We start from the raw sequence: 18,808 nt of genomic DNA, 5'->3' as shown, positions 1-18,808 counted from the left end.
GAAATATTTGTAGGATTTTATAACTCTTGCACTGAGTAACATGGAATTTGTTTATAATCCTGTGCAGAGTTTCTCCATATTTTGTATGCACCTGCTGCCAAAGCATTAAAATGCAAACTCCATGCACTAACAAGGTACAACTCTAGAAAGATTTGCTTAAATTCCTGGGAGATTTATTGGGAAGGAGTGAACTGTCTGAAAGGCCTTGAAAAGCCTTGGTAAAAGACTGAAAACTTTTGTTCTAGTAACATGTAGGTGAGCTGAGGACAGAAACAACATAGCCGTCTGTTCAGTCCCAGGGGAGCTTAAAAACACAAGGACTTAATGTGTGAGGCCAAACACAGCAGCTCCTGTGATTGTCACATCACAGCAAGTTCCTAGCATTGGTGGCTGTGTCAAATTCAACTTAGGGAGACAGGACAGTATATATTGCATGGAGTTTAAACAAAAGAACCCCAGAAATTTGCTGTACTATGGGACATCAGAGAGGTATTGGTAGCAAGTGGTGGCTGATAGCTGTGAGATGAAGCAATTATTTCTCTCTCTTAGACACATACACACACAGGGACTCTTGTAGCTTTAATGTGATAAGCAATCCTTAAAAGAACTATAAGGCATATTTTACCAGCCCTAAAATATATTTACAAGTGTTTCCAATCAAATGTTTCTACTGGCAGGCCTATTATGGTTCTTTCACAGAGATGAAAGTAACCGAGAACATCACTTAAGTGATTAAAACAACAAAAAACACTATTAACGACAGCAATTAAGCAATAAAATTAAAATACATTTAAATAATTCACCCATAGCCATTGCTTTTAAGAAAAGCTGTGTTTAAAGGCTAATAATTTCAGATAGGAAATTGTTTCCTACCCCATCCCACAAAATATGAGACGGTTTCCTACAAGTAAGATGAGTGTCTGCATGGGTGGATCTGTAGTGAGCCCTGATTCAGGAAAGCATTTAGGCATGTGTTTAAACACCATTACTGAATAGACATGTTTTTCTGATTTGGACTTCAGAAGTAGTAAAAAGCATTCCCACAACAATAATAAAATGTAGGAAGAACTTGTTGACTTTATAATTACAGAATTCCTGCTGACTGAACCACTATATGGATCATACTGTCAAAATTGTGGTTATTCGCTAAACCGTAGATACTCAAAACATCATGTTGATGGTCTGAATGCCAGATGCTCTGGCTGCAAACCACAGGTTCTCAGTAGAGCTCATGGAGAACCTGCATGGGTATCAAGTTAAATGCACTGCTTGTAATGAGAAGAGGGTAGAAGGACAGCCCGCACACCCCATGCGCAACAAGCAAATTAAAGATGCAGTATGCCATGGTATATTGTCAGGGCATACCAAAGTAGCCAAATTAGCCATCTTTCATAAAATGAAATAGCACTCATAGACTAATTTAATATCAGAGCTCAACAGAAAGCAGGGTATGTCCTTTCCAAAAGGGAGCGTGTTGGCCAGTGCAGGTTAGCGAGGCTGCACAGTGGCACAAAAGTTCTCCTGCTCTTGCCTGCGCTTCAATGGGCAGTGCTAAGTGGAAGGGCAAGGGATGGGCAGAACCTTCTACTGAACCATGTAGGAATGGGCCCTGGAACCGTTTTAGACCTGACCTTACCCAAATGTCAATTCCAAACTGTACTGCATACATGTGTCCCTGCTATTCCAGCTGAAATGACTGTAATGCAAAGTAGTGCTGATGCTGTTGGGAGGGGAGGACAATCTTGTTAAAGTCTGAGTCTATTCTAGTGTTGAAGAGACAGAAAAAACAGAAATGTTCACAAAAACTATGGAGAGGAACCCAGGTTACAGAGCCTAAATCTGTACTGAACAGGACTCTGAAACCTTTTAAGATCTTCTCATCATGACTGCTACTACAGGTTTTGTGCAATTCTATGAGATGCCTGATGTAGCATCTGAGTCAAAACTATAAGAAAGCCAACCAGAATGAAAGAATTTTTTGAAAGGAAACACCACAGACACCAACCCAGAGGTGTGCTTGAATTTGGACGGTAAAATATATCTGTATTTTTGCTTGGATTCAAATGTTTAACAACTCAGAAGGACAGGGGTATTGATATTTGGGTTGGCCAAGAACCAGCTCCTGGCAGTAATGGAGGCATTACTTTAATGTGCCGGTCTTCCTCACAGTCACTCTGAAACAACAAGAGAAGCATGGTATATATAGGAAGGTTCTTTTTCAGATTTATTCACATATTCTTAAGTTAAGGTTTCCTATGACTTTTGTGAGAATGTGATAAAACAGGATCTTCTGGGTGTGACCTACAAGACAAGTCTCAATATCCTTTTCCAACTTTGATCTAAGTAATCGTTTGAGAACTTAACTCGTTTAGAGTCACGGTTTTGAAGGCCATTTTCCCCTAGGAAACTAGGAACTCACTAAAACTATCCACTAAAATTAAAGAGAACCTTCCCATGATGCTCCCTCGTCATCTTCTTTATTGTCTCTGAGTACAAATATCTGAAACTTTCTCATCCATCTGCATGTTCCCGCAAGGGTTCTTGTGAAGTGCTTTGCTCCACTGTGGGTAGCAAAGGTGTCAGTGACACCACTTTCTTTTCATGTAGTTCATGTAATGCATGACTACTTTTTGCTCCATAATTTACATGATCTCCTCCTGTGTTTTCTGATCATTATGGGTAGAACTTGAAGTCCATATTTAGTTTTAATTTTTGAAGAGAAAATCAGCACAGGGATCTCTTTCTAGAATTTATTCTCACATGATCTAGAAGCTCTTGAGAACTTTTTTTTTTTTTTTACAAAACATTCCTGACGCTACTCACATAGCTGACATACACAGGCTAACTTTTTCCTAAACAAAATCTGCTCTTTGAGTTGCCAGCTACAATAGAGAGCACCTCCTGCATCTCCCAGTGCTGGATGTCATACAGACTGGAACAGCGTGGATCAGATAGCGTGAAAACTTGAGCTGGGGATTATCAGTAGAACTGCAGAAGATATTTGAAGTGGAGGTAATGTTTGCAAGAGATACGACAGCTAAGTCACCTAGAAAATTGCTGTAGAAAAACAAGTTTTACCTTATGTAACCTCCATTATGCCAAACAAGGAATCTTACTTAGGACCAGATTCTGCTCCCTTTGAAGTAAGTGGAAAACTTTCCATTTGCTTCATTGTGGAGGATCAGACCCACAGGGAGTCTAGTTTGTCTCTGTAAACAGGATAAAGAAGCAAAAGAAACATCCCCGGCAACTTGTAAGAATTTCCTGGCAGTGTAGGTACCAATAATTAACAAGTAAAAAAACCCTAATACTTTATACAAAAACATTTTAATCCACATTCGCTTTTCTCTGTCCGTACTTACTTCTCATGCACTAGAAAGACAATTGTGAAATGTTTGGCAAACAGAAAGGACTTTGGTCTAAATTCGGTGTTCTGTCCATGTGCGCTTTCTGCTTTGTAAACTTTGTGTGTTCTAGAAGCACCCCTGGACTCAGCCAAAATGTGTTGTCAAAGCAGATCCTAAACCTGACAGCTCTTACTAACTTTGTTGGAGCTTAATAAAGAAACAGTTTACTGTAGAGCAACACATAACTTTGTACATCTTACAACAGCAACACCTGGGACGGGATTGTGTTCCATTGCATCCAATGGCAGAAGATGAGGTGGATTCAGGGGGCCAAGTCCTGGCAGTTGTTTCCCTTATAGTGGCATATTAATGCCCTCCATTTAAAAGAAAATGCTTCTCTGTAGTTTCTGTGGCAAAATGCAATCTCAATAATTTCCCTCACTGACATAGGAACTACTTGTAAGAGTTTGAACAATACAGGCTGTGAAATTCAGGCAGGATAATTTCGTCCTTAGCTATCATAAGAAGCTATTTAAGCTGGGTATGACATCTCTGTGTCTCCTTTTTTTCAGCCTGAGGAAGGGAAACAGTAACAAGAAAACAGCACTGTCAATAGCAACAAACCTCAAATTCAAGATATGTTTGTCCAGAAGTTTCTTGCCTATTCTTTACAGCTCCCATCTTCATTTCTCAAAGTTTTTCCCCTCTGTGACATGACATTCTCAGTAATTAATAAGGGAAGTGGGATCTATATAAATTGTGTTGAGGTGGGTGCAGGCTAGTTCCAAAAAAAGCCATATTGAAAGAGTAATTACTACTGTTTTGCTGCCAAAATGAGAAGTCAAAGGACGTTTCCATTGGATCCTATGGAAGTCTACTTTGAACCTTGCTGTACTTAGTATTTTCACAAATGACTTGTGACCAGAGAGAATATACATGAAACTATCTAGGATTTCAAGCTATGAGGAACGAGGTACCGTTTGGAGGTTGATTTACAATTTGCAGCTTTCTTTTATCCATTCATTTCTAATACACTGTGGTGGTGTCTGTGACATTACTTCTCACAGAGCTGCATTTCTTGTTGGCAGCCTCAGTGGAGAAGCCAGAAGCTGAATGTATTGTCATCACTGAACTGACGGATCCACAGATAAACTCATCATTGACAGATCTTCGAGTAGTCAAAGATCATCTAGTCCCTACAAAATGGTCTTGAAAAGTGTTGGTTCAAAAGTGTCAAGCAATTTGCTTTAGTTTTCTCCACTATTTAGTCTCCACATAGTATTGATCTAGCAGTGTTAGAAGTATTACAAATGGAACAGATTTCTTTCAGGAGTAAGAAGAGCAGAATTAAAAGTTAGCACAGTTATGTCTCTTCCAAGACCTAAGTGCAGAATGATCTCAGCTTTTGAGCCTGTCCCATGGCAAACAATTACACTTGTTTTCTACATGGACTTGCTTTTGTTTTTGTTAACTACAGAAAATAAATACATTGTAGAAGGACTCTGAATTCTTAAGGGACCGAAACTCTTATTACTTAAGCCTTTCTGTGGAGGTCTGTGTTTTTCCAGCATTTTATTCAATTACGTGACAGCAGCCCAGAAAACGTGAAGCTGCTCTGCCTTCGTGCTGTGATATCACTCACACTAGTCACGTTAAAAACTGTGTGTCTTGAGACTTGCTTTGCCTGTGTGTTCCTTAAATGTTAGATGTGGTCAGTGGAATGAATCAGATTATTCCTGGACATGCAGTGTTTGTTTCTAACATATCTTTTCCCTGTCCTGTTTTCAGTCACCATGCGACTGAAAGTAGAGTGTTTCCCCTGTCTCTGCCAAGAAATTGCAAAATGACAAAGATTTTTGTTGCAATGTAGTTTGACTGATATGAACTGTATCATTGGTGTTCACCACTCAACAACAAAGGCCTTTTCCTTCTGCATGCAAGGAGATTACCATATTGTAAGATGCAAAGATGCACTTACATAAACTCCCTCATGCTAGCTACGTAAACCAAATCCTGAGATCTGTACCTGTCTGAACTCTCCCTTCACCGCTACAGTATAATCATTGGTAAGCATTAGATAAAATGTAAAAGGATCCAGGAACCTGGCTCTTCCAGGAGTGGATTTTCACTGCGTATTTGAGGAAGACCTAGGGTGTAATGACTAAAGCACAGAAAAAATGGAGTAAAATACAATGACCATCTTTACTCCAGACTTGCATGACCTGGGAGTAGAATTTTAAATTTTGACCACCTGAGGTTTCACACTTTCTGGTTAGTACAAAATCCCAAAAGCTAAGGAAGGCTATGGTAAGAACCTTCTAATCATATCTGCAGAATGAGGATCAACTGCTCTCCATGATCATTGGGGGAGAGAGGACAGGAAGGAATCACCTTAATTTGCAGCAGAGATTATTTAGGCACTGAAGAAGAGCCCTCAAAATGTCAAGATGGGAACAGCTGCTGAGGGTTGCTATTGAATCTCCTTCATCAGAGATTTCCAAAAGCTAGTTCAACAAGCATTCACTGGGGAATGGCTTAGGTGTGCTTGATCATATGTTTTTGCAAGGACTCAGACACTTTTCCAGCCCTCATCTAGGATTCTAGAGCTAGTTAAAGCTCTGGAAGGCTTCTCTCGCTTTTCTTACTGCTGCATTTGAATCCCCGCTTAGGCAAAGACTTGCTAATATCTGTGTCTGTGAATGATGTGATGCATCCACCCTCTTGTCTCCTGGGACATGAGTCACTCATGAAGTGCGTTTCATCAAAACTGTTTCACTTTCTGCCCCATGAAGTCATTGATGGCACAAAAAGATTCTATTCCCTTGTGACTACCGGGGAAAAAGAATATCCAACATTTATGCCAGTAATATACACGATATTGTGTTTTCCTTTTCTGATGGGCAGAGTTTTTATTCTTCTACCAGCTGTATTCATTTAGCATGTTATTGATGTATTTGTTTTCGCTATATGTATATTTAACAGTTTGCAATAGGGAGGATGCACTCTTTAAAAAGCTTTTCTTCCTTTTTCTTAAGTGAGTCCATATTTATAGTTAGCTGAATCTGGTAATACCACCTAGTGCTAGAATACTGTAGCTGAATCTTATATTTATACCACAGATGGAACTGATTCAGAAATGATTTTGCAAATGTTGTGCAACTCATACAGTCACAATTATGTTAAAATATCTACCTCTGAACCTAAAAAATTTGAAAGGAAGACAATGAATATACATTCCATAAGAAAATAACCCTAAATATCAAGTGTGTCATGTATCTAAAGGGACAGAAATTAGATGAGGATGTAATTCTTCATGGATTTCCCATGTCAGAGTGCACCAGGGACTAAAGTTCTGAGAGTTCTTTTGATTTTCAAAACCCATTACAGAGACAGGCAGCCTTCTGGAACCAGTGGAGCCATTGACTAGTTTAAAGTGGCTTGAATTCTGTCTATGATGTATGTGTTTAGATGTACCTGGATATTTGGTTAGCATCATTTCCCTGTGACTGTTATTACAGTTCTTCTATACGATACTTGCAGCTAAATCAAACAGGAGACAGCAGTCATTCCCCCTGAATCGCAATTTCTGAGTATGCATACAAACAGAACTCGCATCTTCTGCACTTCCAGGGTCACACGCAGATAAAAGACTGAACAGGGAGGAGCTAGTCATAGTTCTATAGAATAATCTTCCTACAAGGTTTGACTTTTTAAAAAAACATTCTCACTTATTTTAAGCGGAATGGGCAAAATAGCAGGGGAGTGGAAATTATTTTCACATCCTGAACACTGCTGTCTACATAGTAACAAAACCACAGAAGGCTGAAAACATGAAGTAAAGGCTGAAACTCTGACAGAACTGCTCATGTCTCACAAACTCAGCAGATCTGAGACTGAAGAACTGGTGCTGAAGTTCTGGTCGGAGCAGTCTTTGCATCCGAGATTTGTTCAGTTCTGTGCAGGCTTAGAGGTAGATGTCATTCACTGTATTTGGGGTTGGATGTCTGTTCCAATTACAAAGCCCCTTCACAATTTGTAGGTGTTTTGAGGTCCAGAGCTTTCAGAAGGACCCGTCTCTTGCAATGCAATCAATACACATGGAACTGCGGCAAGGGTTGTAGGAAATGTTTTCGCAGAGTGGTGAGGGTTTCACTAGTGTGGATTGACGGTGCTGCCCTTTTTTTAGATAGGCTTAGGGAGGCTTGGACAGGATCATACACAAACTGTACAGTTAGGCTGAGAGAGCACAAGCGGGTAATAAGTCTAGTAAGTTAGTGAAGGTCTAGAACTCACCACGTTCTCCATGACTCCCGTCCTGTTGGCAAGCTGACATTCCTCTGCATGCCCATTGCAAAAGCAGCTTCCCCGGATGATCAGGTCATAAATAGCATAGTGGGCAAATCTCTGGGGTTTCTCTACCAATCCTGAACCATGGCATGGGCATTCCTGTCTTTTTAACAAAAGGAGGCGGAGGTTGGTGAGTTTCAGGAGATCTTGAGCCTCAGGACTATAGGGGTCTTCGATCTTGTTAGCCGGATTTAAGGCACGATAAATCACCTGAAAGACAGAAGGTACACATCCAAGAATATTTACAGGACTCTGCATACCCAGCAAACATCCCAAGGCAATGTTCAGGAAAAAGTAATAGTTCCTATTTAGAAGACTCTGCATAAGCAGTTGTGGGGCTGTGACCGATCCCAGAATATCACAGCTGAGTTTCCACCAGCTGGCCAAGCCACAGCCAGTGACAGTGTACCTGCTTTCATCCCATTTCAGATGTGAGATAGGAAATGCCTTAGTTTAAACATCTCTCCCTGGGGTTACTGAGCCCAGTCGCTCCTTGCAGTTCAGCCAGTAGGTGGTAACTTGTCAAGTGCTGGTTACTTCCTTGTGTTTCTGAGCCAAGTGACAACAGTGTCACTCAGAGCAATACAAGGTTTATTGGCATAAATGCAGTATTAACGCCATCCAAGTTTCTCAAAGCATTTTAGGAACATGGCTTTAGCATGAGTTCTAGAGTCAGGTAAACTAAGGCACTAAGGGGATCTGTGAAATAAAAAGAAATGGTGATCAGAATTTTGGCTTTGTCACTTGAACTATGTGCTAGAAAACACAGCTTGGCTTAGGATGAGTAAGCATTGAGACAACCTTGTCTTCAAACAAAGTCAACTGGTTTATTCATTAGCAGAAGTAGCTACACAGCAAGGAGCTCGCAGGACCAAAGGCGCTTTGTGCCTACTGCCTGGCTGCAGGTTGTTGCCCTTTTGTCACAGCTTTTATGCTTTTTGATAGTTCTCTGGAGCAGCAACAATTTGGTTTTGAGTATCACAGTTCTAATGTGGTGTTTAACAGTGACTTAAGGGACATGTTGTATTTTAGCTCATGCACTGCTCTACCCTTCTGTATCTCTCAGGGTGTGTTTGTTGCCTTTGGGGAGAGGTTGACAACGGAGGGCTGCCGTGACAACCACAGCCCATGCCAGTGAGCTAGAGAGCTGGTTGCATTCGTTCCCAGGCTTAGATGTCCTCCACGGATATGAAAACTCCAATTTGAGAGCTGTTTTCTCCTCTGATTGAGTTTTTCCATCATAGCAGAGGGACTTGCCCTTGAGGTTCTTTGGCCCTGCTTTGTAAGTGGTGACAGTGCCTGTCTGACTAGCTCCTTTAGTGGAGTCAAAGCTTTGTTTCCAAGGGATTCCCTCTTTCTCTCTCTCTCCGTGTTTTTTTTTTTTCATTCTTTCTAGTGAACCAAACAATTTAAATACTTGCAGCATGTAAAATACTTCCGCTCTTACTTACTTGCAGGAGCCAGAAAAGAACTTGTGGCACATGCCTGGAAGACAATTCTGTTGCACATTGATGGCACATGGGGAAATAAACCCCTTTAAACTAACAAAATCAGCTGCCAGGCTTCACACAGAGCTACACCTGGCAGTACCACAGCAAAGGCAGTGGTACATTTCCCACCTGTCTGCAGCATTTTCTGTTTGGTTAGCTCTGTTCCTTTTTCTTTTAATTCCCTTCTCTTATCCTGTCTGCTACTTACAAAGCTGCAAACAGCCCTGTTTGGTGAGATCAGAGGTGCCCGTATTTCCTTGTTTGATGGAGCTATGGGCAAATTGCCCAGGCTGTGCAATGCAGGTGCCTACATTCCCCTGACCAATGGAGCCATGACAAAATAGCCCAGGCCTTTCCACCCCAATGTCTACATTCCCCCAGTCAATGGAGCCATAAGCAAATGGCCCATTCTGTTTTGTCCAGGTGCCCAGCATTCCCCTTATTGATGGATTCACAGGACAAAGACCAAATCTCCTCTGGCCAGTTCCCCTAATCCAGGGTGGTCTGATCTTTTTAGTGGAAATCAGTTTCCTGAACCCTCTCTCCTTCTTCCCAGTCCCCTGTGGACCACACAGAGGTGGAGTGGTTTCTCAGAGTCCTGAGCACCTGGTCACATACAGACGCATGCTTCTTCCTCCCACATGGTCAGTTAATCTAAGACCAAGGCAGTGAACTGGATGGAATTGTTCTGCAGAGCCCGCTAAGCTCAGAAATCTCAAGGTAGGTTTAAAAACTGAGATGTTCATGGTTAAAAGTCCTTGTGAAACTGTTTTAAATTGACATAAGGCAGAGGAACCAAGGGTAAAGCATTCTGTTCAGTTACTGGTTTTTATAGGCTTGATTCTCACACTTAGCTTTCTTGTCAAGGGCTTCTTTAATATATATGCTTGGTAAAAATGGTATCTCCTTTCAGGATAGCTCTCCAGAGGATATCTAACAGATCACTGGCTTGAGAACATAAATGCTAGAGGTACTTTGCTCCAGGACAAGACGTCTGAAAAAAGGTAATCAATATGTCATTAGCTTCTGCACTGGTCCTGCCAGTGACCTCCTTGTATAAGGCTGGGCAAGAGGCTTAATGTCTCTGTGCCCCAGAAACCCGGTTGGGAACAGCTGTGGATCTCCTCACAAGAGACAGAGAGCAAGGGTGAAAGAGGTGAAGAACAAGAGTTTTTACTGGGCCTCTCTGAAAGAAACGACTAGATAATGGCCAAAGTGTTTCTTTTTAGTCTATGTCTCTGGCGTTTTACTTCTGCTTGATGACAATAGTCTTGCATTTTGCTATGTTAACTGCGAAGGAAGTCTCGTGTATTGTATTGCACTACTAGTATCCTATTTTGTATACAGTATGATAAGTTTAGACAGGTGAATTAATGTTTTGGGATCTCCAGTCAATAAACCATCCTCCCCATCTCTTAATTGGCATCCAGATAGCACTGAGTTAGGCAAAAGTACAGCCGTTGGGTGCTCTTCTCTCAGCATAGGGCCATTTGCTTTCAAGAAGCTGTATTGTTTTTTGTTTCTTTGCTTGACAGCTTGGAAAAAGGTTGGGTTCCCTGTGGGTTTATTGCTTTGCAAATGTTTTCATTTCTGGCCTTGCATCTCTTGAGGGGACTTGCTTTGGCATTTTCTGTATCCCCATAGAACTCTGAACATTATTTGTGAGTAGAGATGTCAATAACTTCGATGTCCCATAGGGATTGTGGCATCCTTTTAAGAAAAAACAGAATTCCAGTCCAGTTGAGGTACAAGAGTTTGCTTGTGTATGATTAATTCATGACACGTTTCTGTCTAGAATAAGCTCAGTGGTGAGACTGATTTTGTTTGTCCTTATCTCTCCCAGGGCAAGACTTGTTAAGTGTTAAAGATCTGATTTGGGTGACATAACGCTAGTGAAGTCTTTTGGGAGTGGCATTTACATGGTCTTCTTGGATTCAACAACCACTAACGAATTAGCCTTCCTTAACTTTTTAAAAATCAAAAACTTGGAGGGCTTAAACAAAGACATTTTGTATCAGCAGAGTCCAAGCAGATATGTTGTGCCAATATAAGTAGGTTTAGGTGAGCTGCATTTTGCACAAAGGTAGCACAGATTTATTTTGCATTTAAATCAGTTTAGCAGCTTTGTTTCATATATGCATAAAACTGGAAAATGGAATTTTCCCCTCTCTTCCCTTCTGGAGGACATACTCTCCTTGAAATATTGGTGGTTAAAACCCTTGAGCACAAGGAAGAGTATAATGTAATCGTAATTGGCTTGGTTTTGATCGGATGTTTCTTTTCACATTGAAATGCCAGTCATTAGATCTTCCATAGCATATGTGTTGCCCTACTGTCAAGAGCAATATGTTACAATCCATAAGTTATACCTATTAGTCTACTATGTGTATTCATTCAAATAATTGTAGAGGGGGATAAATTTTTAAAACAGATCTGGTATCTCACCTTACATGCCCTCAATTATTTTTCCATAAGTGCACAATTAACCTAAAAAAAAAACCCAAACCAAACCACTAAACATTTTTCTGTACTCAAAATACAGGATTACGTTTTAAATGAATGTATTTGCGTTATGGTTCCCTAAGAAAAAATGAATTCTAAATTAGGAGACAGATTGGTGGCAGTTGTATATATGGGTTGGTAATTTTGTATGGTACAGCGAAGAATTTAATTTCTGTAAAAAAGGAAGAGATGTCATCATGACCAAAATACAGAGTTGGAAATGCAACCATTTGTTCAAAGCCCCGGCGCAATCGTTCAGTATAACATTCGGCAAGTAACTTAAGCCTTATGCTGTTCTGGATTGCCAGTGAATTCAGTAGGAGTAGGAGAAGTCTGTTGTATGTCCTGCTTACTTTTTTTAAAAATGGGATACAGGAATTCAAGTACTTCATGGAATGGGAGGAAAACTAATAAGTTTGTATCTGTAAAATTCTCTGAGAATCCCAAGTGATGGATGTTCAATACATGCAATTTTAATAATAATAGGTAAAAGGTAAGAGTTTGGCTGTCTCAACCATTTCTGCCTAAATGTTTTAAAGATTAGATCAGAAATGGATCTAAGTATTAGCGAACACCTAGAGTCATGAGCTGTGAGAAGAGACACTCCATCCTTTCACTGTGTTATTTGTTCCTTTTTTTTTGTTCACAAGGTTTTTGTTTCTGAAGCCTGTGAAGCAGATTCCTTCTATACAGACAGACATTTGACTTCTGCCTTTTGCAGAAAGGCAGAAACATGATTCATTTCTCATTTCCCAGAGGTACCGTGCAAATTTGCAGTTTTCCATTGTATGCATGTAAAAGACACGAAGAGAGTGTAATGAAAAAGAAGTAAGTTCTTATAATTAAGATGCAAGCTCTGAAAAGTGTTTCCCATGATGTTCACTGTAAAGCTATTTCTCATCTAATTAAATCTCTATCTGGTGTCAAGGTCTGTGGAAGCTCTGCTCTTTTTTTGCTGTAACAGACTGCTCTGAAATCTCCCAGTCATTTCTCTGAATATCAGTGTGCAGCTTTCATAAAAGCAGCGTATGCACAGCTGCAGAAGAAAACCTGATGGTGATTAAGTCTGCTAAGGGACATCCTAGAAATCTTTCCACTTCCATTGAATTGGGTGGAAGTTGAGGGTATTCAGCACCTCTATAGTCTCAACCCCTTGTGGAAATCCATCCTACATCCTGAGTTTCCCTTATAATCAGGAGCTGCCACTGGAGCTGAATGCTGAGTAGGACATTCATGCTTATCTGCATATCTGCTATCAAGCGCATATTTGTCATTCTCATTTTCAAAAGTCAATCAGCTGCGCCTCAAAAAGATGGTCACTACCCTGTCCTCTCCTGACCTTTCTAAGAGCAAGGAAGTTTGGAGATTGCTGTAAGTGTGCAAAGCTAAAAAAGGTAGCCACTGTTAGAGGACTGGTTTTGCTGTACACAAGTTGGCACAGCTTCACACAGGGTGATGTCTTATCGCCAATCAAGAGATCATCTTCATTCCAGAGACAGTGTCTCAGATTTTTGATTTCTTGCCATATGTTTTGCTTTTACATTCTTGATGCAGATAATTCTGTTTTCTTAACCTGATCTTCCAGACAGTATTAGTCAGAAAAGACGTGGACACAACAAAGGTTCCCCCTTGCAAGCTGATAGCCTAAGGTCAAGGAATATGAGTCATAAATGGAGGGCAGTGCCAATGCATGGCCTCCTGCAAAAGAAGATCCTTGTGTAAAACAAGAATTTGATATTACAGATCATCCTTAAGCTATGTTGATCATGTTGCACACAATCAGGTTAATGAGATCAGAAATGCCTGTGTGCTTATACTGGGCCCATCAGAAGGAAGCTGCAATAAAAACTCTCATCAGTCCTAAATCCTCTTCATTAAGAGGTTTTCATGTGAGTTGATTTTGTTCTTAAAGGAATAGTAAACAATTGTCTCCGAATTTTTCCTACACAGCGGCAAATATTCTCTGATGTATTTAATGGAGCCTCTTGACTAAAATTAATTCTTCCATCTTGTGGTACAGTAGTTTTTACTAATAAGTAGTCTCTTTCCTGTTTTGAAATACTGTTCAGAGCACAAAGAATGTCTAGCTATTCTCTTGGCTATTAGAAGGCCCATTCTGACGATTCATGGAACAGTGTTTTTTAGTCAAGATCCAGGGCTTTTCTGTCTTTCCAGAGCATAAAACTTAGAAGCCAGTATAGGATATGATAGTTTGTCAAAGAAAAAATTGTGCATTTGATTTTTAAAATTTCTCTGATCTGGGTAAACTCAGCTACTACCAAGACAGTGGCATCCTGAATTAATTCTGTGTTTTCCAAAACAGAAAGAGTCAATGTCCCTTCAATTTGCGTTTGCTTTGAGGTTATTCCAGTAATCTAGTCTGTGTGGCATTAATATTAATATTTAGGCATTGCTGCCAATATGATGATGGGGAAAGACTACACAATTGAAGTTAGAGGCAGACAAATCTGAAGAGCCATGCAGATTTTTTCTCCTCCTCAAACAAAACATATTCTGTAGGTTCAGGTTATCCATAGATGTGAATCTCTACATCTGTGTAGAAAGGCAAGGTTTATAGGGAGAAGCAGTATCTTCTATCAAGCTAGGTAATGTAGTTGCAGTACAAAATCTAGGCTATTGGGCACAAAATCTTCAGCTTGCAGTCTGTTTACAGGGAATGGACAAAATTCCTTCCGTCTTACGTTGTCATGTGAGAACATTTGCATGTTCCCACAAAGTGCAGTGTCCTTTTTCATTATGAGGAATGATATTTGCTGTGAAATGGCAAAGGGCAGCACAAGGAGTTCGGTGATGCAGTCAGCCCGACTGGGAACTGGATTGAGAACGAGGAGGCTCATTTCGCTCTGTCTGCTGAATTATCAGGGCAAGTGATAACAGCCCATCACTGTCATTGTCAACCAATGTCAACCAAGCTGCATTCTCATGGGAGAGCATCCATTTCTCGTAGGTGGAGCCACTTTTATCTCTAGGTCTTCACTGAAATCTTACATGTGAACAGACATAGTCTCACCATGACAGTGATGTGTGGACAACTGTAGAGCAAACAGTTAAGCGTTCTTTTGCCTGGAGTTTGAAAATTACAATAATGAATCTCTAAGACTCATAGATTTTTAGACAAGAATTTTTTCACAGTTGAGACTTGAAAAAAAAGTCATGGCTGCAACTGCATTAAGGTTTTATAAAACAGGGTGAGAAGAAAAATTCATTTGATATCTGCTGCCTTGTACGCTCAGGAAATGCAGAAGCAATGCTCAGAAAAACCCTACAGTGTCTTTTGGTCGGGTTTATAAGGTTCCAAATGTCTCTGAAATAGCTCATTACAAACGAGGTCAGAGTAGGACACTTGCTTCCCTCCTGAAGTTCTCTTGCCAGGGATGGGAATGCTGGACTGGTCTCGTCAGTTCCAATTCCCTTCAGAGACAAATCCTTGAGCCCCTTAATTCTTCCTCCAGGGAAGGAGGGCCTGGCAGTGCTATCTGCTTGTTTACACTGCTGGTGTTAACTGCTTCCTTTCAACTCGCCTCTGCATTCTGTCTCCTCTACAGTTCAAGTTAAACGAAATGCTGAACAGACAGCCCTAGTCATAACATTCGGGCACTTACCTCCACTAGTGACTAATCCCTCCTGGAATCTCTTCCGTCTGGAAGTTGGAATAACCCGAGCATCGTGCAACTTTGAGAGGCCAGTTCTGATGACTGTGGGACAATTCACTGCAGTGCAAGACCCTGCCCTTGCATCTTACCTAATAGGAATTCAACCTTGTGATGTGCTGAGCACGTTTCTTTTCAGTGACCCCACTGCCATATGAGATCAGACCTTTAAGAAGCCACTGAAGCCACAGTGGTGACCTCTTGAATTATTGATGTTGCTACTTAATGAGGTATGTGTGTGTGCGGGGGATCCTTCTTTGTTTATGAAAAGGTTTGGCGTGAATACAGTAAAAGAAAAGCCTGAGAAAAGACAGCAAAAAATGTAGGTCCTTGGAACAGGATCACATACATTCCACACAGAGCCCTGTCCCTGGCCTGGTTTGGTGTCTGTGTGCAAGTGGCCCGCCTCAGTTAGGGAAGTGACTGTTGCTCAGAGAGTCCCTGTAGGTGGAGAAAGGCAGCAGAGGTCTTCAGTGTCAGTGCAGAGGAAAAGGCCTTCTGTAGGGTTGACAGTGGCTTCTGTCTGAACAACCAGGTGGCTTTTGAAGAGGCAAAACTGCATCCCATCACAACATGTCTTGATCTGGCATTCACAGAGTGTGTGTAGAAGAGTGATTAAAAGTCTGTTAGCTACAAAGTGAGTCCACTCATCTTTGACAAAAGGCACTGCTGGGGACTTCTGTCCCTAAAGAGGTCACCACAGGATACAAAACGGAGAATGAACAGGTCTCCTGCGCAAGGCACACTTAACATGTTGCCATAGAAACCAGTTACTTAATTCAGGCATACACAATTCTTCTGGCCCCCAGTGAATTCCAGTAATGGGTTTATTATATCACACTTCATTGCTGTCATCTGTCACACAGACACTCACATAAATGAACCAGCCTTTGATTCAAAACTCCCTTCCACTAGCTAGACCCAACAGGGGAAGGGTCTCCTTTTGGGTCTGGTGGTTATAAGCAGGTCAGAATTCTACCCCACTTTGCATGCTAATGTCTTCCATTCATGCAAACATCATCTTCGATGGAGGAGAACATTTGTTTTCATTTCTCAATATTCCAGTTTATTAAAAATGTGCTCTTAATCTCTCAGATACTTGAGTGCACGTGCTGTCAGGATGCAGGTTGAAACATTTCGGTCCCTGTTTCCCTCATGTGATGTTTGAACTGTAAGTCACACTAATGTCTGATGCAACCTTGTGGTAATTTCTCCTTTTGTTTGGGCCAGAGTTTTGGTTTACATTAGCTGACCTGAAGGCTTATTTTAGGCTCCGTAACTACATAGTACAGTGTTTTTAAATTAGAAAAACAGATGGATAGACAAGTAGGTTAAAAAGGTCTCAGTTATGTAATCACAGAATCACAGAATTGTAGGGGTTGGAAGGGACCTCTAGAGATCATCTAGTCCAACCCCCTGCCAAAGCAGGTTCACCTAGAGCAGGCTGGACAGGATCGTGTTCAGGCGGGTTTTGAATATCTCCAGAGAAGGACACTCTGCAGCCTCTCTGGGCAGCTTGTTCCAGTGCTCTGTCACAATGTCTGTCAAAGACATGACATTTTTCCTCATGTTCAGATGGCACTTCCCGTGTTCCAGTTTGTGCCTGTTGCCCCTTATCCTGTCGCTGGGCTCCACTGATAGAGTCTGGCCCCATCTTCTTGACACTCTCCCTTTTTAGATATTCAGAATTATAGAATGGTTTACATTGGAAGGGACCTTAAAGATCATCTAGTTCTAACCCCCTGCCATGAGCAAGGACACCTCCCACCAGACCAGGCTGCTCAAAGCCCCATCCAGCCTGGCCTTGAATTTATAAGCATTGATAAGATCCCCTCTCAGCCTTCTCTTCTCCAGGCTAAACAGACACAGGTATCTCAGCCTTTCCTCATCAGAGAGATGCTCCAGTCCCGTGATGATCTTCAGAGCCCTCCACTGGACTGTCTCCAATAATTCCTTGTCTTTCTTGAACTGGGGAACCCAGAATTGGACACAGTTGATGCATAAGACTCCATGCAAGCATTGCCTGTAGATACACTTACAGTAGATGAACCTTAAAAAGGTGGGATTGGTTTTAGTTCATGATGTTATGTTGGAGGTTAGCATACTGAAGCTGATGAGCACAGTAGTAATTGTTCTGCCTTAAGAATAGTTAAGAATGTTCTCATTTAAGAATAGGATAAAGGTTAGAAGCATTTGTTTCCCATTTAATATGTAATTTCTTATTGTGATAGAAGTCAACAGGCAAAACATAGGGTACTTAACAGGCCAGTCAGGACTTAAGACATGCTAGTGGAGAATTTTGACTGAAAAGCATTTATAAGCATAGAAAGTTAGGTGTTGGTTTTGTCGTGCTTCATATGAAGCAAATGATCTGTAGGCAATCAGCAGTGAATAAATTGCTCTACCTCCTAGACCAGAAATCATCAATAGAGCAAGTTTACTGCCAGAAGCATTAAGATCGGAGGACGCAGAATCTCGATAGGTAGATTCTAGCTGCAGAAGTACACTGGATCTGAACAGGAGTAAGGGATTTAGTAAATGCTGGAGTAAAAGAAAACTGCAAAAGAGACATTAGGAAGTCATCTCCTTGCATTTCTACAGGACTTGTTGCCCAATGCATGACACTTTCTGTCTCAGCTGTACCTTATCTGAGATGGAATGAAGTTGTGTGACCCTGTCAGGAGAAAGATAAGGGATAATCTACAAGAGACAAGGGATACACCATAATGTAGTGATACGTTATGTTCTGTTATGACATTGTCACATCACTCACTCAAATGTCTTTTGCTTCCATTCTAGTCTCCTAAAAATTTATCTTCTGCCAAGATTCCTGTCACGCTCCCAGGAAAAGCCTCTTTCAGTGGTCTTGGAGGACCACCAGAGTGAGCTGACTTAGGATGGTGCATCTCAGTTTATAGATGCATGAAAGTTACTGCAGCTCTACCACCTTCTCCTTTCACACCTACATTCTCAGTTCTGAAAGCCAGTCGACCCAAAATCTTGTTTCATTATGTGTCCCACGTTGGTTTTAAATCTAAGTGTTCTTAGTAAGCCATCTCTTTTTTTGATTAATTTTGTTCCCTGTTAAAAAGGAATTTGCGTCTCCTCTCCAAGTGAATAGGACAATGCCCAAGAAAAACCTGAGTGCCATGCAGTGGAAATTACTTTAACCCCCTCAGTAGAGAAAACCATTATTTATGTCAGCACATTAAGTAACATTTAAGTTGGAACAGTTTTGATCATTTCAGAAATGTTGTCATCTTGTGATGTGAGCTCTTCAGCAATCCAGGGCTTAGCCAGAATCAGTAACTGCATAGGTCAGAGTGGAGGTGAAAGATGAGCAGAGGACACTGCACAAAGTAGTGGTGGGGTTTCAGTCAGCTTCCGTCCAAGTCAGTTGTGAGTCAGTGTTTGAGGGAATGCCCTGGTGACATTCGTGACATCTTTAAAA

The 18,808-nt window shown here is 41.1% G+C and overlaps 1 protein-coding gene across 1 annotated transcript in view; it reads right to left on the bottom strand.

The window, feature by feature from the left end:
• LOC128915690 (netrin-4-like) overlaps positions 1–18,808 on the bottom strand; it is a 54,842-nt gene that overhangs the window by 25,086 nt on the left and 10,948 nt on the right. The window contains exon 3 of the mRNA XM_054216417.1: positions 7,641–7,904. Coding sequence (XP_054072392.1) covers positions 7,641–7,904 — 264 coding nt within the window. The remainder of the gene's footprint in view (positions 1–7,640; positions 7,905–18,808) is intronic.

This window comes from Rissa tridactyla, chromosome 10, assembly GCF_028500815.1.
Source record: "Rissa tridactyla isolate bRisTri1 chromosome 10, bRisTri1.patW.cur.20221130, whole genome shotgun sequence".
NCBI lineage: Eukaryota > Metazoa > Chordata > Aves > Charadriiformes > Laridae > Rissa > Rissa tridactyla.
The sequence above is the reverse complement of the archived record's forward strand: the minus strand, read 5'-3'. Positions and strand labels throughout refer to the sequence as shown.